General features: G+C 38.3%; 1 protein-coding gene across 1 annotated transcript in view; it reads left to right on the forward strand.

Annotated features, from left to right (window-relative positions):
• Positions 1-27,050, forward strand: part of LOC136886431 (multiple epidermal growth factor-like domains protein 10) — an 86,250-nt gene that overhangs the window by 17,247 nt on the left and 41,953 nt on the right. The window contains exon 2 of the mRNA XM_067159209.2: positions 11,541-11,634. Within this exon, the coding sequence (XP_067015310.2) occupies positions 11,541-11,634 (94 nt within the window). The remainder of the gene's footprint in view (positions 1-11,540; positions 11,635-27,050) is intronic.

The raw sequence follows: 27,050 nt of genomic DNA on the forward strand, positions 1-27,050 counted from the left end.
TGTGTGGGCGGGCATTATCCTGCTGAAACAGAGCATTGGGCAGCCCCTGAAGGTACGGGAGTGCCACCGGCCGCAGCACATGCTGCACGTAGCGGTGGGCATTTAACGTGCCTTGAATACGCACTAGAGGTGACGTGGAATCATACGCAATAGCGCCCCAAACCATGATGCCGCGTTGTCTAGCGGTAGGGCGCTCCACAGTTACGGCCGGATTTGACCTTTCTCCACGCCGACGCCACACTCGTCTGCGGTGACTATCACTGACAGAACAGAAGCGTGACTCATCGGAGAACACGACGTTCCGCCATTCCCTCATCCAAGTCGCTCTAGCCCAGCACCATGCCAGGCGTGCACGTCTATGCTGTGGAGTCAATGGTAGTCTTCTGAGCGGACGCCGGGAGTGCAGGCCTCCTTCAACCAATCGACGGGAAATTGTTCTGGTCGATATTGGAACAGCCAGGGTGTCTTGCACATGCTGAAGAATGGCGGTTGACGTGGCGTGCGGGGCTGCCACCGCTTGGCGGCGGATGCGCCGATCCTCGCGTGCTGACGTCACTCGGGCTGCGCCTGGACCCCTCGCACGTGCCACATGTCCCTGCGCCAACCATCTTCGCCACAGGCGCTGCACCGTGGACACATCCCTATGGGTATCGGCTTCGATTTGACGAAGCGACCAACCTGCGCTTCTCAGCCCGATCACCATACCCCTCGTAAAGTCGTCTGTCTGCTGGAAATGCCTCCGTTGACGGCGGCCTGGCATTCTTAGCTCTACACGTGTCCTGTGGCACACGACAACACGTTCTACAATGACTGTCGGCTGAGAAATCACGGTACGAAGTGGGCCATTCGCCAACGCCGTGTCCCATTTATCGTTCGCTACGTGCGCAGCACAGCGGCGCATTTCACATCATGAGCATACCTCAGTGACGTCAGTCTACCCTGCAATTGGCATAAAGTTCTGACCACTCCTTCTTGGTGTTGCATTTGCTCTGTCAGTCAGTGTATATAAAATAAGAGTTTTGCCTGTACATTGCTCAGAATTTGAAAATAATGGTATTTCTGCATCGGTCATGTCCACAGTAACCAGGAAATGCACTTTTCACATTTTCGTAATGTCTGTCTGTCTGTCTGTCTGTCTGTCTGTCTGTCTGTCTGTCTGTCTGTCTGTCTGTCTGTCTGTCTGTCTGTCTGTATGTCTGTCTGTCTGTCTGTCTGTCTGTCTGTACACGCATCACTAGAAAACGGCCTAAGAGAATTTAATTAAAATCGGTATGCAAAGTCGGGGAATAAGTCGCTACAATCTAGGCCATAAATAATTTTATTCACGCTGATAGAAATGGTACCGTACCGTAGTTTAGGGGAAAGCCTAAAATTTAATTTTCAAATATTTATGTTTTTAGTGGTCCTGTTTCATTGAAAATTGGTATGCAAAGTCGAAGAATGAGCTATAAGTAATTTTATTTACGCTGAGTGAAATGGTAGTTTAGGGGAAGGCCTAAATGTAATTCTCAAATATTTATATTATTAGTTGTCGTATCGATAAATACTACATAACCAAAGTTATAGAGAATTAAATTTCCGACCATTTATGTCTTATACATTTTTACCGTACCGGCTATGATAACAGATATTCATGAATTTGTATTTTTGTTGCCAAGTCCATGAACCAACTGGTGATGACAAACGTACAAATTTGGAAAATATGGAAACAAAATAACAATATAGAAAGGACAGTGAAGAGAACTACCTATGAATGAATGAATGAATGAATGAATGAATGAATCAATCAATCAATCAATCAATCAATCAATCCTGATCTGCATTTAGGGCAGTCGCCCAGGTGACAGATTCCCTATCTGATGTTTTCCTAGCCTTTTCCTAAATGATTTCAAAGAAATTGGAAATTTATTGAACATCTCCCTTGGTAAGTTATTCCAATCCCTAACTCCCCTTCCTATAAATGAATATTTGCCCCAGTTTGTCCTCTTGAATTCCAACTTTATCTTCATATTGCGATCTTTCCTACTCAAACTTATTCGTCTACTAATGTCATTCCACGCCATCTCTACGCTGACAGTTCAGAACATACCACTTAGTCGAGCAGCTCTCCTTCTTTCTCTCAGTTCTTCCCAGCTCAAACTTTGCAACATTTTTGTAATGCTACTCTTTTGTCGGAAATCACCCAGAACAAATCGAGCTGCCTTTCTTTGGATTTTTTCCAGTTCTTGAATCAGGTAATCCTGGTGAGGGTCCTATACACTGGAACCATACTCTAATTGGGGTCTTACCAGAGACTTATATGCCTTCTCCTTTACATCCTTACTACAACCCCTAAACACACTCATAACCATGTGCAGAGATCTGTACCCTTTATTTACAATCTAATTTATGTCATTACCCCAATGAAGATTTTTCCTTATATTAACACCTAGATACTTACACTGATCCCCAAAAGGAACTTTCACCCCATCAACGCAGTAATTAAAACTGAGAAGACTTTTCCTATTTGTGAAACTCACAACCTGACTTTTAACCCCGTTTATCAACATACCATTGCCTGCTGTCCATCTCACAACATTTTCTAGGTCACGTTGCACTTGCTCACAATCTTGTAACTTATTTATTACTCTATAGAGAATAACATCATCCGCAAAAGGCCTTACCTCTGATTCCACTCCTCTACTCATATCATTTATATATATAAGAAGACATAAAGGTCCGATAATACTGCCTTGAGGAATTCCCCTCTTAATTATTACAGGGTCAGATAAAGCTTCACCTACTCTAATTCTCTGAGATCTATTTTCTAGAAATATAGCAACCCATTCAGTCACTCTTTTGTCTAGTCCAACTGCACTCATTTTTGCCAGTAGTCTCCCATGATCCACCCTATCAAATGCTTTAGACAGGTCAATCGTGATACAGTCCATTTGACCTCCAGAATCCAAGATATCTGCTATATCTTGCTGGAATCCTACAAGTTGAGCTTCAGTGGAATAACCTTTCCTAAAACCGAACTGCCTTCTATCGAACCAGTTATTAATTTCACAAACATGTCTAATATAATCAGAAAGAATGCCTTCCCAAAGCTTACATACAATGCATGTCAAACTTACTGGCCTGTAATTTTCAGCTTTATGTCTATCACCCTTTCCTTTACACGCAGGGGCTACTATAGCAACTCTCCATTCATTTGGTATAGCTCCTCTGACCAAACAATAATCAAATAAGTACTTCAGATATGGTACTATATCCCAACCCATTGTCTTTAGTATATTCCCAGAAATCTTATCAATTCCAGCTGCTTTTCTAGTTTTCAACTTTTGTATCTTATATTGAATGTCATTGTAATATATGTAAATTTTAATACTTCTTTAGCCTTAGTCACCTCCTCTATCTGGACATTATCCTTGTAACCAACAATCTTTACATACTGCATACTGAGTACTTCTGCCTTTTGAAGATCCTTACATACACACTCCCCTTGTTCATTAATTATTCCTGGAATGTCCTTTTTGGAACCTGTTTCTGCCTTAAAATACTTATACATACCCTTCCATTTTTCATTAAAATTTGTATGGCTGCCAATTATGCTTGCCATCATGTTATCCTTAGCTGCCTTCTTTGCTAGATTCAATTTTCTAATAAGTTCCTTCAATTTCTCCTTACTTCCACAGCCATTTCTATTTCTTTCCAGTCTGCACCTCCTTCTTAGTCTCTCTATTTCTCTATTATAATAAGGTGGGTCTTTACCATTCCTTACCTCCCTTAAAGGTACAAACCTGTTTTCGCATTCCTCAACAATTTCTTTAAACCCATCCCAGAGTCTGTTTACATTTTTATTTACCGTTTTCCACCGATCATAGTTACTTTTTAGAAATTGCCTCATGCCTGCTTTATCAGCCATATGGTACTGCCTAATAGTCCTACTTTTAAGACCTTCCTTTCTATACACTTATTTTTAACTACGACAAATACAGCTAATAAATCACTAATACCATCTATTACTTTAGTTTCTCTATAGAGCTCATCTGGTTTTATCAGCACCACATCCAGGATATTTTTCTCTTTGGTTGGTTCCATCACTTTCTGAATCAGCTGTCCTTCTCATATTAACTTATTTGCCATTTGTTGGTCATGCTTCCTGTCATTCGCATTTCCTTCCCAATTGACATCTGGTAAATTCAGATCTGCTACAATTACATTTCTTTCCTTGTCGTTTCCTACATAGCTGATTATCTTATCAAATAATTCTGAATCCGTGTCAGTGCTACCCTTTCCCGGTCTGTACACTCCAAATATATCAAGTTGCCTATTATCTTTAGAAATGAGCCTTACACCTAAAATTTCATTTGTCTCATCTTTAACTTTTTCGTAGCTTACAAATTCTTCTTTCACCAGAATGAATACTCCCCCTTCCACCATTCCTATCCTATCTCTACGATACACACTCCAGTTCCGTGAGAACATTTCTGCATCCATTATATCATTTCTCAGCCATGATTCAACTCCTATTACAATATCTGGTAAATATATATCTATTAAATTACTCAATTCTATTCCTTTCTTTACAATACTTCTAGAGTTCAACACTAACAATTTTATGTCATCCCTACTTGATTTTCAGTTCCCTGTTCCCTTATCATTGCTCCCTAGGCCACACCGTTTCCCTGAATGTACCTCCCTATTACCCTTCCAAACTAATTTCCTAACTTATACATACCACTGCAGTTTAACACAATCCTTAATGGCTAGCAACCACATATTACTTAATTGATAGCCATTGTTTCTGTTGAAATTGTTAGGATATGTACGTATTTCCACAGCTTACTCTATAATCCTAGACCTGTAGAGTTTAGTGTGGTTAAGAGCTCAAACATCTTGGAACATGACATCATGACCCGACGATAAGGCGTGCTCAGCTATTGCTGACTTGTCTGGCTGGTTAAGACGGATATTTCTTTGGTGTTCCTTGATGCAAGTCCCAATGGACCAGCATTTTCGGCCAATGTATACCTTGCCGCAAGTACAGGGAATTTTGTTCACCCCCGGGTGTAATAGTGGGGACAATTTGTCCTTGGTTTTACCTAAATATGAGCAATTTTAGTGACGGTGCCAAACTCGGTTTTTATATTATGCTTGTGAAGGACCTTGGCAATTCTGTCTGTGGTGTTGTGAATGTAAGGCAGGTTTGCAGTTCCCTTCACTTCTTCCTTCTGTGAGCTATGATTAGTTGTCCCTCTGAGATGCAGGGCTCTATGTCCTTCTGTGGTATGGACAGAAGGTTCTGAGAAACTTCGTGTATTTTTAAACCACTTAAATCAGCAACATCCTTCAATTAAATTCACTATGGAGATGGAGTCGGATGGATGCCTTCCCTTCTTGGATGTTCTAGAGAGAAAGAAACTGGAGGGCTCCTTAGGACATAGCATCTATTGAAAGCCTACTCACACAAATCGCTACTTCCATGCAGATTCTCACCACCATCCAGCACAAAAACAGGGCATTCTCAAGACACTCGCGCCGAGAGCGACACAAATTTGTGAGCCATCATGTATCCAGGAGGATAGGGACACACTCAAGAGCAATGGTTACAGCGATGTACAGATTCATAGAGCCCCTGCATCCCAGAGAGAAAGGGAAGGTCCATGAAGTGCATGAAAATGAAAGACACCCTACTCCTCGGAAACCTAATACTGTCAGCGTTGGAAGGAAACAAGAGTTGACCAAGGGAGACCAGACAGGAAAGAGAAAATTGAGGAGCCTAGTACAAATGAGTGGGAAAATGGCAGACTCGGCTAGGAGAACTGTAGTTGCCAACCTATGCTCCCAAGAGGAGACCCATTGTCCCCCTTTTAGTCAACTTTTATGACAGGCAAGGGTTACCATGGATGTATTCCACCACCCCTACCCACATGGACTATTGAAGATGTCCCATATCTCAGGCCTAAAAACTGTATAATTTCTTCCAGTGAGATTTGTTAATGTAGTACCTCTTCTTATGCAATTTCTAGTTGAGACTTGTTTAGATTTTTCTCATTTTCCTTGTACAGCACTTTTGCAACTGGTACTAGATTTTCTGACTGATAGCAAATGCAAGAATTTTAATTAAAGTGGGCTATTCCGCAGAAGGGAATGTTCCAGTTGATAGACCATCTATTCCACTTTTTCTTCATATAATTATATAGCAGCTACAGGACTCACTCTGTGCATGACATCAAACAAGATTATATATCAGAGGCCCAAAGATACAATGCAGGTCTATGTACTTTTTAGGGGCTTCACTGTCGAATGAAGACGTCAGGCTCGTCTCTACTAGTCAAATGCTGAATAAATTAAATTTTCTTCTTCTTGGCCTAGTTTTGCAACTGGTTGCCCCTCCTGACATCAACCCTATGTAGAGGGATGTATCTACCATTGCATGTTTCTGTGGTTGTTGGTAATGTGGTGTGTTGTATGTAGATGAAGATAAGTGTTTTAACAACTGCAAACACTCGGTCTTTGAGCTTCAAGAATTAACCATACGCAATCAATATCCCCAACGCGGCTGCCAATTGAAGTAGGGCCCTCTGAACTGAGGGCCACTACACTGACCATTCAGCCAAGGAGCTGTACAAGATGGAATCATTTATGACAATAAATTACTTTGACTGGAAACAATCATGGTTTCAATAAATAACCCTGATTACAATGCCATTTCAATAATCCAATGGTAAATCCTATTTATTTAACCCTCAGCTGGTATCAACTACGTTTGTAACGTAACTGGTATCATACGTCGGTCAGACTCCAGATATTTACTTTTAAATTAAACAATTTGTTCTTAATTTTTTGTTATTTATTCAACTTAATTCCTTTAAATATATGTTTGTAAACATGTCAGTGCCAAAAGTAGAAGAAAAAAATTACAAACCCAGAAAAAAATAATAAAATATTAGAATGATGCTCCAAAAATGTGGACGCTTCTGCTTTTTCTTAAAAATCTAGAAAGTATGATTATTACCATCATTTCGCTGATATATCAGTTTTATACAAAGACCATACAAACAAATAAAACATAAAATTACTGGAAAACTCAAAACATAAATTTAAATTTTAAGGTTCAAAGTCACTGTTTGTTAGAAAGCACAATTTTCCTTATCACAGGATATGTTACTTTATTATAATTTTTTTTTTTTTTGTGCACTCCAAGCAGATCGGTTTCCCGCACTTCTGGCACTGGTACTTCGTTCTTCTTTTCAGTTGAGGATCGCAAAAGTAGCACGTTTTACGAACCTCGAAGAATTCAGGTTCCTCTTGTTCGTCATCAATCTGATGAATCCTCCTCATCCAGAATGTCAGTTCACGTGGAATTTTCTTCACCTCAGTAAGCTTCCAATGCATTTGAGAATAGACCAGTGACTTGGCAAGTGTCTTCATAAAATCAAGCCTAGCCACTATCTCAATAAACACTCGATACTGAATAACGTCATTCGCGAACAATAGTCACGGAACTGGTATCATACGTCTGTCAGAGGGCGCGATAAGTTTAATACGCACTTTTCAAGGTGAAACAAAGCGAGCGGTACATCACCTTCTCTGCAGGGAAACAACATTCCAACAGAGAGGTACACAAGGGAAGAAAGCAGTAGGCTGAGGATAGGAGAGGGGATGGCCTTGGGAAAATTTTCGGCCGTCTCACAGACGTATGATACCAGTTGAGGGTTAAATACTAATATAATTTAATATTATTTGCTTTACATCCCACTAACTACTTTTATGGTTTCCTGAGTAACTGAGGTGCCGGACTTTAGTCTTGCAGGAGTTCTTTTACATGCCAGTAAATCTGCCGACACGAGGCTGACGTATTTGAGCACCTTCAAATACCACCGGACTGAGCCAGGATCCAACTTGCCAAGTTGGGTTCAGAAGGCCAGCGCCTCAACTGTCTGAGCCACTCAGCCTGGCAGAGCCAGTAAAGAAAATCACACAAAAATTAGGAAAAATAATCTTAGTTCAACTAGTGGAAATCAACACTATTAAAATTTTCAGAGGATATTATTATTTTATCTGAGTCTGCATGAGAACCTGGAGAAAATGTGTTCTAAGGACACAGTCTTGGAGGTAAAGCACAAGGATGAAAAATAAATAATCTAAAAGAACTGAATGAGTTACCTATGCAGTTTTGGCTGTATAGCTGTTAGCTTGTAGTCAATTTGAAAATGATTTCCATGATTTTCCATTTTCACACCAGACTGTACCTCTTTTTTGTAATGCTATTTGTTCGGGATATCGACCTATGTGGATCTTTTGCCCCTACTGGCACCATATTGTATGAACCTGCGTGTAATTGGAATGACGGTAGTGTGGAATGTTGTGTGTGCAGAAAGGAAGATTAAGGACATCACAAACACCCAGCCCCCAGGCCAGGGATATTAATCATTACAATCAAAAAACCCTGACCCGGCCGGGAATCGAACCCAGGGCCGCCAGGTGACAGGTGGACGCGTTGCCCCTACACTGCGGGTCTGGTAGACTGTACCTTAGTTAAGGCCATGGTAGTTACCTTTCTAGTCCTAGCCATTTCCTCTTACATTAATACCAAAAAACTCTTTCAGTTAGAGCAATGTCAAACTACTAGCAAACAAAGTTGAGAATCACAGAAATCCATATTCTGGGCTCAAGATGATGGGGTTTGAAACCACTAGGAAAATTTTTTTTTGTATGAAGTCGATGAATATTATTTAGTAGAATAACAAATTATGCCCACCTCTGTAGTGTAACGGTTAGTGCTACTAGCTGCCGTCCTCGGGGATCTGGGTTCGATTCCTGGTACTGCCAGATATTTATGATTGGTAGGAGAGTTGGTATGTGGTTAAAACAGTACATTGAGTGTGTGCCAGCCTGTTACCTGGAGATCCAAGGTTCGATTTCCAGCCAGGTCACGGATTTTTACCTAGATCTTAGGGCTGGTTGTAGGTCTACTTAGCCTACATGATTACAATTGAGGAGCTATCTGATACTGAGATAGCAGCTCTGGTCTAGAAAGCCAAGAATAACAGCCTAAAGGATTTGCCCTGCCAACCATATGACTCATCAAAATCTGCAGGCCTTTACCACCTCGGCTAGACAGCCCCTTATATACAACTTTCCAAGCCTTTGCTCAGGTGCCTTGGAAAAAGAAAAAATGAAAAGAGGTCCTCCCACTTAACCTGGAGGGCAAAATGTGTAAAACGATTGTCCATCCAGCTTGGAATGTAGGGCTACAAAAAAGAAATAGTTGAACAGAAACCTAGTATCTGAGACTTTTTCTTTATCCTATATTACTGATCCAAGATATCTGAAGACATTAGTTGTCATTACATTGATAAGGACCAGTCAGATAAACAATGTCTGGGTGAAGCGATGGGTCATACAGGATTTCTGTGTCCATCCAGCCATTCTATGTGGCTTGGAATGCTGAGCTAAAAAGGAAATGAACGAACAGAAACTCCAAGTAGCTATTGAGATGGATCTGTGGAGTGACTTGTAGTAGACATCTAACCAGTCTTAGGATGATCCAAAAGAGAACTTTTGTTAGAAAGGAGACGGTGTACAGAAGTTACTGTAAGGAAGTTGTCAAAAAATAGCTGACACTATCTGAACAGGAAAAGAAGAAAAAGAGAACATTAAAAAAATGAATAAGACATAAAGTATCCAGAATGACTTTCTATTGTACTTTTGTTATATCCACTAGTCTTAAAGGTCTAATACTAATGGAGATAATAGAGAATTAATATCTTCCTCTGAACTATCATGCTATCCTGTACAAAGCCAGTTTATTACTGTATATCCTGTTCAAATACCTCTTTATTCCAATATAAATAATGAATTTCATAAAATTATCTTCTACATTCAGGAGATAGTGGGTTCAAACCACACTGTGCACAACCCTGAAGAGGGTTTTCCACAGTTTCCCATTTTCACACCAGGCAAATTCTAAGGCTATACCTTAATTAAGGCTACAAACCCTTTCTTTCAGCTCCTAGCCCTTTCCTATTCCATCATCACCATAAGTCCGGCTCCAAATGGTTAGTGCTGGCCTTTGGTCACAGGGGTCCTGGGTTCGATTCCTGGTAGGGTTGGGAATTTTAACCCTAATTGGTTAATTCCCCTGGCACGGGGACTGGGTGTATGTGTCGTCTTCATCATTTCATCCTCATTGCAACACGCAGGTCACCTACGGGAGTCAAATCAAAAGACCTGCACCTGGCCAGCCAGAGTCCTTGGACACATCCTGGCACTAAAAGCCATACACCATTTCATTTCATCACCATAAGAACTATCTGTATCAGTGCAATGTAAATCAAATTGTAAAAGAAAATATCTTCACTCCTTTTTCATGTCATGGCACAAAAAACAAATAAAAATGTAAGTGAACGTAATTTTGACTTCTTCTTACCTAGACTGAGATATAAACTACATATGGGACAGAAATTCAAAGTCCACAAACAAAATTATGATGATATATGCCATAGATTTTGTTCAAAATTTGAAATTGATGGGCTGAGTAACTCAGATGGTAGTATAATTTGTGATCAGAATATTAGACAAACAACTACAAAACATGTTAAAAACCCTAAAGAATATATTTGGAGGTAGGTAGGGGAAAAATAGTTTTCGTATCCAATTTTACATTTTAAACTCTTATATGTCCGCCTCTGTGGTGCAGTCGTTAGTGTGGTTAGCTGCCACCCCTGGAGGCCTGGGCTCGATTACCGGCTCTGCCACGAAATTTGAAATGTGGTGCGGGTGGTTTTCCGTGGTTTCCCACTTCTCCTCCAGGCAAATGCAGGGATGCTACCTAACTTAAGGCCACGGTCACTTCCTTCCCTCTTCCTTGTCTATCCCTTCCAATCTTCCCATACCCCACCAAGGCCCCTGTTCAGCATAGCAGGTGAGGCCGCCTGGGCAAGGTACTGATCATCCTCCCCAGTTTTATCCCCTGACTCAATGTCTCACACTCCAGGACACTGCACTTGAAATGGCAGAGGTGGAATCCCTTGCTGAGTCTGAGCGAAAAACCAACCCTGGAGGGTAAACAGATTAAAAAGAAGAAACTCTTATATGCCTGCCTTGATCATATGATATAAACTTCATCATGATCTGTATTGATACACATTCACATAATTCATGTACTGGTACTAAATATTTTTAAGTGTTTAATTTGATTGTATTTAGTTGGACATTTGCACTATGTATTGTCAAATTTAGTCAACAAATGACTGAAGATGACCCATAATGGGGTCAACACCAGTACCAATGTATAAGTAATTGTAAGACATCATATTAAATTGTATTCAATAGGTAGACCTTCATTTTAAATTCTTAATAATGTGATTTTCTTGATCAATTTAAAGTCATCAAATGGCCAGTCCCCATTCTACAAAACAGAGACTCTCAGAATTCTTTTGTGACAAAACCCCACAAGCCTACACTGGTACAGTAGATCCACCTTCATAGAAAAAAAAAATTTAAAAAGAATAGTAAGATGAATATAACATTTTCTTTATTGTCACCAGGGTCACGAAAACTCATAACTACAGTGTTACGGCAAGGCGAGAGAAGACACCTGGTAGTGGTGTATTTATTTACTATAAAACATATCGAACAAAGGTAAGAGCTTATATTTTCTCTACATTACTTACTAATTCCAAGTCATGTAGAGAGAAAGGAACAAGAAAGAAATAAGATGAACACAATGGCACGTCAGTGTGGGAAGGCGGAGCAACAGCAATAGTAGATGAGGACAAACATAGAAACACAAAAGAACAAGGACAGTCTCCACATCTTCATACACTGCTGGCTTCAAATAATTATTTATTTATTGTCATAACTCTGTACAGAGTTCTCCTCCACATTCAACAGACACTATGCATGAACTGATAAAAGAAATTGGTGCACGAATGAATGAATTAATGAATGATTGCATGACTGAATTGTATCCATGCATGCATGTATGAATGAATAAACATTTCTCTCCCAGTCACAGATAACCACCAACTGAGGAGAGAGCATTCCTAATTAAATGAGTCGACAGACAGATGGATGGGGAGAGAGCCAATCTATTTGAAGACAGCAGTGTATGAAGATGTGGAGGCTGTCCTTGTACTTTTGTGTTTCCATGTTTGTCCTCATCTCCTATTTCTGTTGCTGCCTCTTCCCACACTGATCTGCCATTGTGTTGGTCTTATTATGTGTTCCTTTCTTCTTCCTCTCTCTCTACATTGATCTGAGACTTGAGGCGGTCCTTTCCAAAACTGGCTATGTGAAATTTTGTAAATTTTTCAGGAAACAGAAAAAATGTCTGGTTTTGAAACCACTTCAAATACAAAGGAGATTCTTTTATCGAAAAATATTCTGCTAATTTAGAATTATTTCAGACAGATATCACACATAAGGATATTGTAATTTTAAACATTTTTAGAGAATAATTATGCACATAGCCAGTTTTGGGAAAACAGGATGGATATAGCTGGTTTTGGAAGGACATTCCTTTTGAGATAGCGAATTTAGGAATAACACTTGTATGGGAACTGTATTAAAATGGTAATAAGAGAGGGTGGATTTTGAATAACAATATTTAGGAATAACACAGGAATGTAACAAACAATTATAAGAAAGGAGCTGGAACAGGAACACAGGAATGTAACAAACAATTATAAGAAAGGAGCTGGTAAAGTTTAATGAGTTGTAACTGCAATTATTCAAATCATCAAATTGTACAATTGAGTTAGTGCTTATTAAATAAAAGCTTAAAATTCAGTACTTAAAGAGGACAATAAACAAGTTTTCACAGAACACTATAATTTTAGACAGTCCAATCTGGAAGCTCGTTGTAACTATAACACGGTTCGAAACCCAACCCAGTTGACACAACAGAAACCATTCCCGAATTGACCACAACTAAGTGCTGGTTTATACATCTATGAAATTTCACATAGCATGGCATTGCACATGGCATCTGCAACTCAACTGGGATTTGCCCCTTCTAGTAATTCTGGTCACTCATTATCTTGTTGAGCTGTGACATTCACACCATCAAGTAGTTGTCTGTAAACGTCTACACCTTGAACTGTTGTTCTCCAAGATCAACCAAAATGTTCTGTCAGTAGTCTGTTGATATCCCTAAGCTTTACAGGAATCACGCTCACACTTCTTCGTACTGGAGTAATGCTTAGGTCAGCCAGGCATTTAGCTTTCTTGACTACAGACCTAGACATTCCAATATCCATAAAATAGTATGGTTCTTTGTTCATTAGTATGTTAGTTCCCACAGCAGAACGAGTGTAACTTCAGTACTGAAGTGCATTGTTGTACACACATCCACATAATCACACATCACATCACTTTGTTGGTGGTTGGACATAGTGAGTCATGTGACCTACTTCTCATTGGTTAACTCCTTTAAGTGCAAATAGTTTTGATGTAACAGGACCACTTAATATAGCAAGTTTTGGAATGACACCCAGTTTTCATTCGTAAATTATGACTGCTTACAGCAATGTTTTGAACAAAGATGTAGTTCAGAATGATGCAATGAATAACGTATCACTACTACTGATCTGCATTTAGGGCAGTCGCCCAGGTGGCAGATTCCCTATCTGTTGTTTTCCTAGCCTTTTCTTAAATGATTGCAAAGAAATTGGAAATTTATAAAATTATATCCAATCATCAAATTGTACAATTGAGTTAGTGCTTATTAAATAAAAGCTTAAAATTCAGTACTTAAAGAGAACAATAAACAAGTTTTCACAGAACACTATAATTTTAGACAGTCCAATCTGGAAGCTCGTTGTAACTATAACATGGTTCGAAACCCAACCCGGTTAACACGACAGAAACCATTCCCGAATTGACCGCAACTAAGTGCTGGTTTATACCAATCAATCCAGTCAATATCACAAAATGCTGAAAATAGCCTTTGAACATAAAATTAGAAAATACCTGAAATTTATCCTGAGTTAGTTCCATCATTGAAGAAAAGGCTAGGAAAATAACAGATAGGGAATCTGCCACCTGGACGACTGTCCTAAATGCAGATCAGTATTGATTGATTGATTGATTGATTGATTGATTGATTGATTGATTGATTGATTGATTGATTGATTGATTGATTGATTGATTGATTGATTGATTGATTGATTGATTGATTGATTGATTGATTGATTGATTGATTGATTGATTGATTGATTGATTGATTGATTGATTGATTGATTGATTGATTGATTGATTGATTGATTGATTGATTGATTGATTGATTGATTGATTGATTGATTGATTGATTGATTGATTGATTGATTGATTGATTGATTGATTGATTGATTGATTGATTGATTGATTGATTGATTGATTGATTGATTGATTGATTGATTGATTGATTGATTGATTGATTGATTGATTGATTGATTGATTGATTGATTGATTGATTGATTGATTGATTGATTGATTGATTGATTGATTGATTGATTGATTGATTGATTGATTGATTGATTGATTGATTGATTGATTGATTGATTGATTGATTGATTGATTGATTGATTGATTGATTGATTGATTGATTGATTGATTGATTGATTGATTGATTGATTGATTGATTGATTGATTGATTGATTGATTGATTGATTGATTGATTGATTGATTGATTGATTGATTGATTGATTGATTGATTGATTGATTGATTGATTGATTGATTGATTGATTGATTGATTGATTGATTGATTGATTGATTGATTGATTGATTGATTGATTGATTGATTGATTGATTGATTGATTGATTGATTGATTGATTGATTGATTGATTGATTGATTGATTGATTGATTGATTGAAGCACCCAACAGTTATAGATTGTCAAAACTGAAACAAAATAGCTTCCACTATAGAACAAACAAAAAATAACATACTACTTTGTTGAGCAGTTCATCTACTTACTTGCAAGTCTTCCTGGTCCAAAGACTTCAACATTAGTTGAGGGAAGGGAAATGAATATAAACAAAAGAAAGAAAAGGGCCAAGAATGGCATGAAAATGAAAGACCCCAGGTCTCACAAACCTAATACCAGCAGGGTTGGAAGAGAACAAGGGTTGACCCAGGGAGGTCAGATAGGAAAGTTTATAATGAGGAGACTGGCACAAGTAAGTGGAAGCTATGGCAGATTCAGTTAGGGTGCCCATGGTCGCCAACACATCCTCCAAGCTGAGAGTCCTGGGGGTCCCCTTTTCAGTCATCAGTACTGTATATATTCTACCTCCCATCCACAGTGATATGCTACCATCTTTTGAGCCAAATCCTAACAAGGACTAATTTCTGTAGCTCAGAGCCAAACAAACGTAGGCGCCAAAGAATTGACTTCGCAGGGGAGCGAGAAAACAATATTTTGCTGACATTTCTAGTGATTACTCTAAAATGATTGGTTGGATTTTTATAAAACTTTTGATTGACAAGCTTTATTATATTGTTTATCATTATAGCCTTTCTTAATGTCAAATATTCAGAAAAGGGACGTATGATTGTTCAGCTCTAAGTAAATTTAATTTTATGTTGCACTTTGCTCTGAGTCATATGAACGTAACTCCATGGAATGGTATCCAAACACACTGATTTTCATTTTATGCACTTGTGAAATAATTAAAAGTAACTAAAACATAAGTAAATGTGATTAACAATAACAAAAAAGTTAAAATTATAAGTAACTGTACAATTGTTACAGATATAAATCTGGATGGTTGTTTGTTCCAGGTAAATACAAAATGGGAACTTTTCCATAATTAAAGAAATACCAGCAAGTTATTTGCCTCAGCATTATTCACATAATATTATTGACATCAACATAATCCTACTTACCATCTGCCTAAATCTTTCAGAATCGGGGTAATCTGACTCATACCTGCATGAGGGAGTTGCATGAAGTATGGTCTGTACTCTTCTCCTAACCGTGGCATCGTCACGAGATCATGGTACTTAACGCTGCTGATATGCTTCCTTTCAGTCTGCAAGATGGGTACCAATAGTTGATTAGGAAGCACTGAATTTTCCTTTTGGATCTCCCCTGGTTTACTTAAACTCTTTGCCACAATCAGTTTAGTAGTATAAGTTCCTTCCATCCTTCTTGTGAAAAAAAGGAATCTTGGCTTTACATTTGCCTATTAATTGCACCCAGTCATTACAGGTAACACTCATTTCATACTCAGGAATTTATTTTCTAGCCCTCTCTGTAATACTGTGTACACCATTGACTTCCATATGAGTGTGTTCTCTTGAAAGAAACTTATGGTTTAGCTCATTTACATTTAAACATTTATGAAGCAACCAGAAATACGTCAAAACCTTCATGATGTTTTGGTTTTGTCCTGTGCAATTTCTGTCCAAATGGCCAGCGTATCAACTTCGTCCTTCATGAGAATGGATTCTGAGATGCATTTAAACAAGCACGAAGCCATCTCATTTCCCCCTTGTCCTACTGTTCTCTCTTCCCATATCATACACCAAGACTGCCCTGACACAGATTCATGAACAGTGTAATTTAGAGTCCAAAACTTACATAAATAAACGCTCTGGGAATTAGTCAGATTAGGAGTGGGTAAGCATTTTTGTAAATCTGCATTTTGGTGTTTTCCCTTGCAAGTTCTTTGTTGGTTCCTTGAGCTGACGTTGAAGTTCATCGCATGTGTTGCAAGTGTCAGTGGCAGGTTCATGGAAAGCCAATTGAACACTTCATTAAATACCTTGTAGAATAACCATTCCTTTGCTTTTGTTCTTCCTTCAGTGTCACATTCTTTGCAATATAAGTCATGCAACTTTTTTATGTTCAGGTGGTTACCAAGGTACTGTATTTTAAAAATGTTTACCTCTGCTATAATGGCTTTCATATGCTGAATACTTCAAAATGTGTTGTTTAATGCCTTCAACCACAATTTCAGGTGTTTTATTTGTTGGGGTGTGATGACCTTGCAATTTACGACTCACCATTCTGACTTCTGATGATTTTTGGAGAGAATTTTGAACAAATATTTCAGATATTGACAGAGATTTAGAAAGAATTGTTTTTGTGGAGAGCAATAATTCACTGTTTGAACAATACTGTATTCAGAGCACAATGCTATCTGACAATAGACTTAACTGCACCACACTGTTACATACTGAGGGCCAAAGGGAAATAACTCACACCAATGTGGAGTTAAAGGATTCCTTCTACTCAAATGTTAGAACCAAATAGGATCAAGTGGCATCTATTACTATTTGTCTCCATAAAGAACGGGAGTTACTAGTTTTTGACTTTAGGTAACTTTGCATCTAATAGACCACAGTTAGATGTAAGAATCATCATTTTAAAAATGTGCAAAAATTGAAGTTACGCTCCTTTGGCTTTGGACTACAAATGTATGTTCAGCCAGCTTTCTCTTTCATTCCTTTGTCCCAGTCCACATTCTCCATTCACATGGCCTTCTGTTCCCTGCTCTACCACAGCATTCCAATTTTCCATCCAGTAGCATAGCCAGGATGGACCGATGGGAGGGGCCTTATAGTTACAAGATGATAGGATAGAAGGAAGGTGCTTGTGCATGTGTGGTGCATACATGCATGAGTGTCATTATAAGAATACTGATACAAGTGAATTATGTTGACCGGGCAAGTTGGCTGTGCGGTTAGGAGCGCGCAGCTGTGAGCTTGCATCTGGGAGATAGTAGGTTCGAATCCCACTGTCGGCAGCCCTGAAGATGGTTTTCTATGGTTTCCCAATTTCACAGAGGCAAATACTGGGGCTGTACCTTAATTAAGGCCACGTCCACTTCCTTCCCATTCCTAGGCCTTTCCTATTCCATCGTTGCCATAAGACTTGTCTGAGTTGGTATGATGTAAAGCAAAATAGCAAAATAGCAAAATAATTATGTTGATATTCAGACTGCAGTACACTACAAAATATCACGTTAAAATACATAACAAGAACAATATGATCAAGGTCAACAGTTTTACAGTGAATGGTACATTCAAATTACAATTTAAAACCCAACTTTTGGGACTTCTTAGAAAATAGTTTCAAGAGATCTATTGGTTTGACAATTATGTCTCTGTGGATACTCAAAAGAGCCAACCCACTGAGCAACTTTCACTTGTTTATCATCAGTTTCTGTTTATTTTGTTTTGTAAAAATTCCAAGGGGGGGGGGGGGGGGTCTAACCCCCGGTAACCCCCACTCCCTCTGTAGCTATGCCCCTGCTTTCATCACAAATAGATCCTCATCACCTTTCTTTACATACTGTATTACACCTCCTATCTCTTCGTATGTTCTATCGATTCCTTCATTATCTGCAACTGGCGAGTATGTAGACCTGTACCAGTATTATTATTGTGAGCATTATAATTAAACCAATTCCTGCATTTACTCTACTTGATTTTGTGCAATTAGGTACTGTTGCTGCCTGACTAGGAATCCTTCTAGTCCTGTTAACAAGCCTCACTTATACCAACTATATCATAACTTTAGGAATATTTTAGCCAGGAGAAGCCATTCTCACTCCACCATACAATCTTGAAAAGAGGGATTGTGTATTTTCCAGAGATACAGCAGTAGTTTCTTTCAACTTTCAGTTATTCATCAGTAGGTCTTGGATGTTTAGGAAAAGTCATATTTTTTCTTTGTCTCTGTTTTCTTGCCTAATTGGATTTTAGTGCAAATTAGGTAATTATCGTCATAATTCAGTGATTTTTACTTGTCATATAAATGCATATTTTGGCTATTATTTGTCATAAGGTCATATTTTGAGCTGCTTTTGTAGAAACATCATATTTTGGCGGTTTGGCAACAGCTGTACCTGTGGAGAATCATCATCAACTTTCCTATTGAGAACTAGTATTCGCAAAACTGCTTTTCCGTATCACATCTGTAGTTAATACAAGTGGAATACTCTGCCTCTTCTATCAAGATTGCGCAGGAATTGTTTTCCAACAGTTTACAATTAAATTGAAATAACAAATAACATAGTTCAACCTATTAATAGAAGTAAATAAGAAATGTAGTGTTACATTCTTATTTAATTATAAGTGGAAGCGATATCGGTTTCGACCCCAATCTAGGTCATCATCAGCCGAATAAATATACAAAAACAATGCATAGGAAAACAAGAAATTAAAGGACGAGTCTTTCACAAAAACAGTTGAAGAGGCAATATAAGATTAGCACTGCGCGATTTTAAATCGTAAAATATAGAAGAAGTAGAAGGTCAGTCCCTTATATGAAGTAAGGTGCAATCTTCTGAAGAGTAGCACAACACACGCGAAGTTTGGCATTGTGTTTCAAAATGTTTACGAGAAGAGGTGAACAGTAAAGTGAGCCAGCCTACATATACTATCAGGCGCGAAGTCACAACACAATTTAATAAATATGAAGTCCCAAAATTGTGTAGAAGTCGAAGATGAGTCGCTTGATTGAAGCAAAATGCTAGCTCCTGAAGATCAGCGCAACATACTCAATATCCGGCACTGTGCTTTCAAATGCCGACGAAACTCGGTGAATAGCTTAATGATCCAGCCTGCATTGTTTTTTGTATTTTTATTCGGCTGATGATGACCCAGATTGGGATCGAAACTGGTACCGCTTTCGCTTATAAGTAAATAGGAATGTAACACTATATTTCTTATTTATTTGTATTGAATAGGTTGAACTACGTTATTTGTTATTTCAATTTAATTGTGATACAGTTCAATACGGAACATCATGAAATTTTTATCTTTAAATTCCAACAGTTTGTCAGAAAGTCTGGCATAGGACTATATTAAGCCGAACTTTGGAATTATATCATTTAGAAACTGCTAGCTTAGAAATTCACGCAAGTGTTGAAATTATGAGAAGTGTTGAACTTTCAGCACAACAATCACATGGAATAGTTGGCGTCAGTGTAAAAGGGAAACTTCAAAACGTGCTTAATTGAAGTGACGGTTTTCGCTGTGTGTGCTAAAGAAATGCTATTCTTAGAGGAGAAGATGCCAGTGCATTTCAATATGAGTGCATACTCGATAGCAGTGATTTAATATTATTCAAATATGCACCAATAACGTCTTGTGATGTATAAAGGAGCTTCTCCTCTTACAAGAATGTGTTAAGTAATAATTGGAGGTTTTCGCGCCTGATGCTTTGAAGATGAATCTTGTCATACACTTCAATACCACCCGCGGAGAAGAATGAAAAAGTTATGTGAGTTTGCATTATTAGCCCTGCTGCCCCACCATAATCTATTGAAAGACATCTACTTAATTCATTTCGTGGTGCTCATTTTGAACTTTAAGGCATTTGAATAATATTAACGTAATCTGAGCTTAAACGTTTCAAATTTTGTTTAAAAAAATAGATTGATTTCTAGTTTTCTTGTATTGCAAACCACCAATGAAGGGTGCAAACATGTTTTGACTTTTAAAATGTTGTGTGACCTGATATTCTTAGCGAAATTTGTAGGGCCTACTTTATAGGTATGTATTCACAAACGTTTGATAAGTGAATCGAGGACAATCGACTGTGAATAAGGAACTGCTAAACATTCAGAAAATGAATATGAAAGTAAGAATAAAGAATTTAGTTAACAAAAACGTATCAAAGGATTTGCCGTTTCAATTTATAACTTATTTTATAATGACCATATTTTGACTGATCATTTTTGGGTAATATTTTGGGTTTTTTTACGTCATATTTTGTCAATTTTTACATCATATTTTGTCAATTTTGAGGTCATATTTCGTCACTTTTGAGGTCATATTTGCTTGCTTATTTGGGCTATATTTAGGTCTTAAACATCCGAGCGCTATTCATCAGTGTCTACCAACATAGCTAAGCCATGTTGGGTAACATTTCAAGCCCATTTAGTCTATTCTCCACCTTCTGAAAGGCTACCACCCCTTTTTGCTATACCATTCATTAGTCTGGTCACTTGACAGACTATTTTTTTTACTTTTTATTAAAATATAAAAATAGGAAAGGAAAAGTACTATTTTTAACATTGCAAAGTCATAAGAATCAGCCATGGAACACTGTTTATGTCTAACTACATATAGGTAATTTAAACAATATGCACTGATTTCTTTATGCTTTTATCACTTCAACACTTCTCTGCAGTTTATATGCTGTTGAAAAATAAAGTAAAATATCACTCCACATTTCCCACTCAGTGCCATCTCAATCAAAGAATGTGGCGATGTGGCGCACAATAACAAAGAATTATAACTCCATATTTCATGTTCACTTTTGTAAATATTGAATACTTTAGTGAAAGGACACTAAGTTTCATTCAAATGTTCATGAAATAACTACTGTAGTTTCATTTTCAAGCTGCAGATGGTCAAAATATTTAATGTTTTCTTTGCAGTTAGATAACATTATTTTTATTGTTACAAAAATGTTATGGAAGGAGAAACAAGCTCTTTGTGGCTGAGAAGATGTAGATATAGAATAATTGAGACTATTGAAGAGAGAAAGCACTGCTTAGCTGAAGCAATAAAGTTCACCTGGAAGGATGTACATTTGGTTCCCCACCAGGAAGTTAAAAAATTTAGAAACAGGATTTAAACTTCATGAGAGGCACATGGTCCCTGAGGTTCACTCAGCCTACACCAAAAATGAGTTCCAGATTAATTCCAGAGACAAAGGCAATGGAATTATTTGATTATTGTTTGCATGAAGGAGCTATACTAAATGAATGGAGAGTTGCTATAGTAGCCGCTGTGTATAAAGGAAAGGGTGATAGACATAAAGTTGAAAATTACAAGCCAGTCAGTTTGACATGCATTGCATGTAAACTTTGGGAAAGCATTCTTTCTGATTATATTAGACATGTTTGCAAAATTAATAACTGGTTTGATAGACGGCAGTTCAGGTTTAGAAAAGGTTATTCCACTGAAGCTTAATTTGTAGGATTCTGGCAAGATATAGCAGATATCCTGGATTTAGGAGGTCAAATGGACTGTATCATGATTGACCTATCTAAGGCATTTGATAGGATAGATCAAGGGAGACTACTGGCAAAAGTGAGTGCAATTGGACTTGACAAAAAAGTGACTGAATGGGTGGCTCTGTTTCTAGAAAATAGAACTCAGAGAATTTGAGTAGGCGAAGCTTTATCTGTCCCAGTAATAATTAGGAGGGGAATTCCTCAAGGCAGTGTTATTGGACCTTTATGTTTCCTTAAATATTTCAATGATATGTGTAAAGAAGTGGAATCAGAGATAAGGCTTTTGGCAGATGATGTTATTCTGTACAGAGTAATAAATAAGTTACAAGATTGTGAGCAACTGCAAAATGACCTCGATAATGTTGTGAGATGGACAGTAGGCAATCAATGGTATGATGATAAACAGGGTTAAAAGTCAGGTTGTGAGTTTCACAAATAGGAAAAATCCTCTCAGTTTTAATTACTGCGTTGATGGGGTGAAAGTTCCTTTTGGGGATCATTGTAAGTATCTAGGTGTTAATATAAGGAAAGATCTTCACTGGGGTAATCACATAAATGGGATTGTAAATAAAGTGTACTGATCTCTGCACATGGTTATGAGGGTGTTTAGGGGTTGTAGTAAGGATGTAAAGGAGAGTGCATATAAGTCTCTGGTAAGACCCCAACTAGAGTATGGTTCCAGTGTATGGGACCCTCACCAGGATTACCTGATTCAAGAACTGGAAAAAATCCAAAGAAAAGCAGTAATTAAAACTGAAAGGACTTTTCCTATTTGTGAAACTCACAACCTGACTTTTAGCCCCGTTTATCAACATACCATTGCCTGCTGTCCATCTCACAATATTTTCGAGGTCACGTTGCAGTTGCTCACAATCTTGTAACTTATTTATCACTCTATAGAGAATAACATCATCCGCAAAAAGCCTTACCTCCGATTCCACTCCTTTACTCATATCATTTATATATATAAGAAAACGTAAAGGTCCGATAACACTGCCCTGAGGAACTCCCCTCTCAACTATTACAGGGTCAGATAAAGCTTCACCTACTCTAAATCTCTGAGATCTATTTTCTAGAAATATAGCAACCCATTCAGTCACTCTTTTGTCTAGTCCAATTGCACTCATTTTTGCCAGTAGTCTCCCATGATCCACCCTATCAAATGCTTTAGACATGTCAATCGCGATACAGTCCATTTGACCTCCAGAATCCAAGATATCTGCTATATCTTGCTGGAATCCTACAAGTTGAGCTTCAGTGGAATAACCTTTCCTAAAACCGAATTGCCTTCTATCGAACCAGTTATTAATTTCACAAACATGTCTAATATAATCAGAAAGAATGCCTTCCCAAAGCTTACATACAATGCATGTCAAACTTACTGGCCTGTAATTTTCAGCTTTATGTCTATCACCCTTTCCTTTATACACAGGGGCTACTATAGCAACTCTCCATTCATCTGGTATAGCTCCTTCGGCCAAACAATAATCAAATAAGTACTTCAGATATGGTACTATATCCCAACCCATTGTCTTTAGTATATCCCCAGAAATCTGATCAATTCCAGCCGCTTTTCTAGTTTTCAACTTTTGTATCTTATTGTAAATGTCATTGTTATCATACGTAAATTTTATTACTTCTTTGGCCTTAGTCTCTTCCTCTATCTTGACATTATCCTTGTAACCAACAATCTTTACATACTGCTGACTGAATACTTCTGCCTTTTGAAGATCCTCACATACACACTCCCCTTGTTCATTAATTATTCCTGGAATGTCCTTCTTGGAACCTGTTTCTGCCTTAAAATACCTATACATACCCTTCCATTTTTCACTAAAATTTGTATGACTGCCAATTATGCTTGCCGTCATGTTATCCTTAGCTGCCTTCTTTGCTAGATTCAATTTTCTAGTAAGTTCCTTCAATTTCTCCTTACTTCCACAGCCATTTCTAACTCTATTTCTTTCCAGTCTGCACCTCCTTCTTAGTCTCTTTATTTCTCTATTATAATAAGGTGGGTCTTTACCATTCCTTACCACCCTTAAAGGTACAAACCTGTTTTCGCATTCCTCAACAATTTCTTTAAACCCATCCCAGAGTCTGTTTACATTTTTATTTACCATTTTCCACCGATCATAGTTACTTTTTAGAAACTGCCTCATACCCGCTTTATCAGCCATATGGTACTGCCTAACAGTCCTACTTTTAAGACCTTCCTTTCTATCACATTTATTTTTAACTACCACAAAAACAGCTTCATGATCACTAATACCATCTATTACTTCAGTTTCCCTATAGAGCTCATCTGGTTTTATCAGCACCACATCCAAAATATTTTTCCCTCTGGTTGGTTCCATCACTTTCTGAATCAGCTGTCCTTCCCATATTAACTTATTTGCCATTTGTTGGTCATGCTTCCTGTTGTTCGCATTTCCTTCCCAATTGACATCTGGCAAATTCAGATCTCCCGCTACATTCACATTTCTTTCCATGTTGTTTCCCACATAGCTGACTATCCTATCAAATAATTCCGAATCCGCGTCAGTGCTACCCTTTCCCGATCTGTACACTCCAAATATACAAGTTGCCTATTATCTTTAGAAATGAGCCGTACACCTAGAATTTCATGTGTCTCATCTTTAACTTTTTCGTAGCTTACAAATTCTTCTTTCACCAGAATGAAAACTCCCCCTCCCACCTTTCCTATCCTATCTCTACGATACACACTCCAGTGCCGTGAGAAAATTTCTGCATCCATTATATCATTTCTCAGCCATGATTCAACTCCTATTACAATATCTGGTAAATATATATCTATTAAATTACTCAATTCTATTCCTTTCTTTACAATACTTCTACAGTTCAACACTAACAATTTTATGTCATCCCTACTTGATTTCCAGTTCCCTGTTCCCTTATCACCGCTCCCTAAGCCATCCCGTTTCCCTGAATGTACCTCCCTATTACCCTTCCAAACAAATTTCCTAACTTATACGTACCACTGCGGTTTAAATGAAGGCCATCCGAGCGCAGATCCCTTTCTCCTACCCACCCATTAGGATCTAGAAATTTCACTCCCAGTTTCCCACATACCCACTCCATAGTCTCATTTAAATCCCCAATCACCCTCCAGTCAGTATCCCTCCTACACAGTATTCCACTAATAACAATCTCCGCTTTCTTAAACTTCACCCGTGCTGCATTTACCAGATCCCACACATCTCCAACTATGTTGGTACTTATATCAGCTTGCCTTACGTTGTTGGTACCAACGTGAAACACTACCACTTTCTCCTTCCCCTCCTCCCTCTCTTCTACTTTCCTCAACATCTGCCTCAACCTAATTCCTGGATAACATTCTACCCTGGTTCCCTTTCCTCCACACACTTTCCCCACGTGTCTAACGATGGAATCCCCCATGACCAGAGCCTCAACCCTACCCACCTCATTTGATCCCCTCCTCTCCTGGTCAGCCCTATCTTTCCTGATAGCTGCAGAAGCTACTTCCTCCTCCCTTTTCTCCTTCCCATGACCCTGTTCCACCTGTCTTTTCCTATCCTCTACTCTACATTTCCCTTTCCTACCTTTTCCCTTCCTCCTACTTCCACGCATCTCAGCAACAGTTCCCTGTCCCTCATCTTCCCTCTGTTGTTCTAGTGTTACAAAAATGTTGCAAAGACAATGGAATTATTTGATTATTGTTTGCATGAAGGAGCTATACTAAATGAATGGAGAGTTGCTGGTATAGTAGCCGCTGTATATAAAGGAAAGGGTGATAGATATAAAGTTGAAAATTACAAGCCAGTCAGTTTGACATGCATTGCATGTAAACTTTGATGGGATATAACATAAGGGTAAGGGTAAATTTACAGAGAAAAGAACATGTTTTCCTCGTTGGAGTGTTTTGAGCAAGAGTTCGTACACTCCAGAGCAATTGCAACAAACGATATACAAAAATACAGAAATATATAGAGAACGAACACCAAATAGAGATAATATGGAGTGAAAATTGGTAGAACAACGTTTATGAACACCAGTTATTACCAGAAGTGAGTCTATATAACATAAATGAGATAATGTGCTGCTGGGAAGACTTGGAAGAAAGGAGATGAGCTGCTTGACTAAAGTGGTATATGATACAGATGTTGATTCCCATAGGGAACCTGAAATATTTGTCCTGATTGAGTAAATTTATAATACCAATATAGTTGGTCCATTATTGGACATTATAAATTATACAGCTAACTCATTCCTGGTTGCCAGTGATTCGCCCCAGTGTGCTAAATAACACACCTACCAAGACTCATGGCTAGTGCATACCGTGGAGGCCAAAACGAAACAAAAAGAAAGTTATTTCATTCCTACCCTATTGGTAGGTGGGCCATCAGCTATACAAAGTATCTCTTAGGCTGTAGGGAAGTGTAGTTGTGTGGGAGAAAATGTAAGTGTTTAATGGTATGTATAGACATACATAGAGGAGGTGTGGGAGAGTTCTGGCGCAGAGGTCACTGATCCCAAGACGGGCCCCCAGAGCAAGCCCGTACCGCACCCTCCGAGGGTCAGCACCCACTAGACCCCATTTATTGAAATTTAAGTCAAGATACAGATATATACAGTTATTTACATAGTAAAATGACAAAGGGTAAATTTACAGAGAAAATAACATGTTTTCGTCGTTGTGTGTTTTGAGCGAGAGTTCGTACACTCCGTATGGGCGAGGTCAATGCACTGATGACGTGAGCACTACACTAGTCAAGTTCACAGTATGTGGCGAGTAGGAAATGGTATAACTTTTACTTACAATTGCAACAAACGATATACAAAAATACAGAAATATTTAGAGAACGAACACAAAATAGAGATAATATGGAGTGAAAATTGGTAGAACAACGTTTATGAACACCAGTTATTACCAGAAGTGAGTCTATATAACATAAATGAGATAATGTGCTGCAGGTAGAATGTTAATCGGCATGAATATTTACACAGATAAAACAAGCAGAAATCAGTAAATCAGTATCACTTATGCCCACTACCTTGTGGCACTGCAGAAAAATGAAATGGAAACACTGTCACAGAACACAAAATGTCCTCAC

The sequence above is a fragment of the Anabrus simplex genome, chromosome 1 (assembly GCF_040414725.1).
Source record: "Anabrus simplex isolate iqAnaSimp1 chromosome 1, ASM4041472v1, whole genome shotgun sequence".
NCBI lineage: Eukaryota > Metazoa > Arthropoda > Insecta > Orthoptera > Tettigoniidae > Anabrus > Anabrus simplex.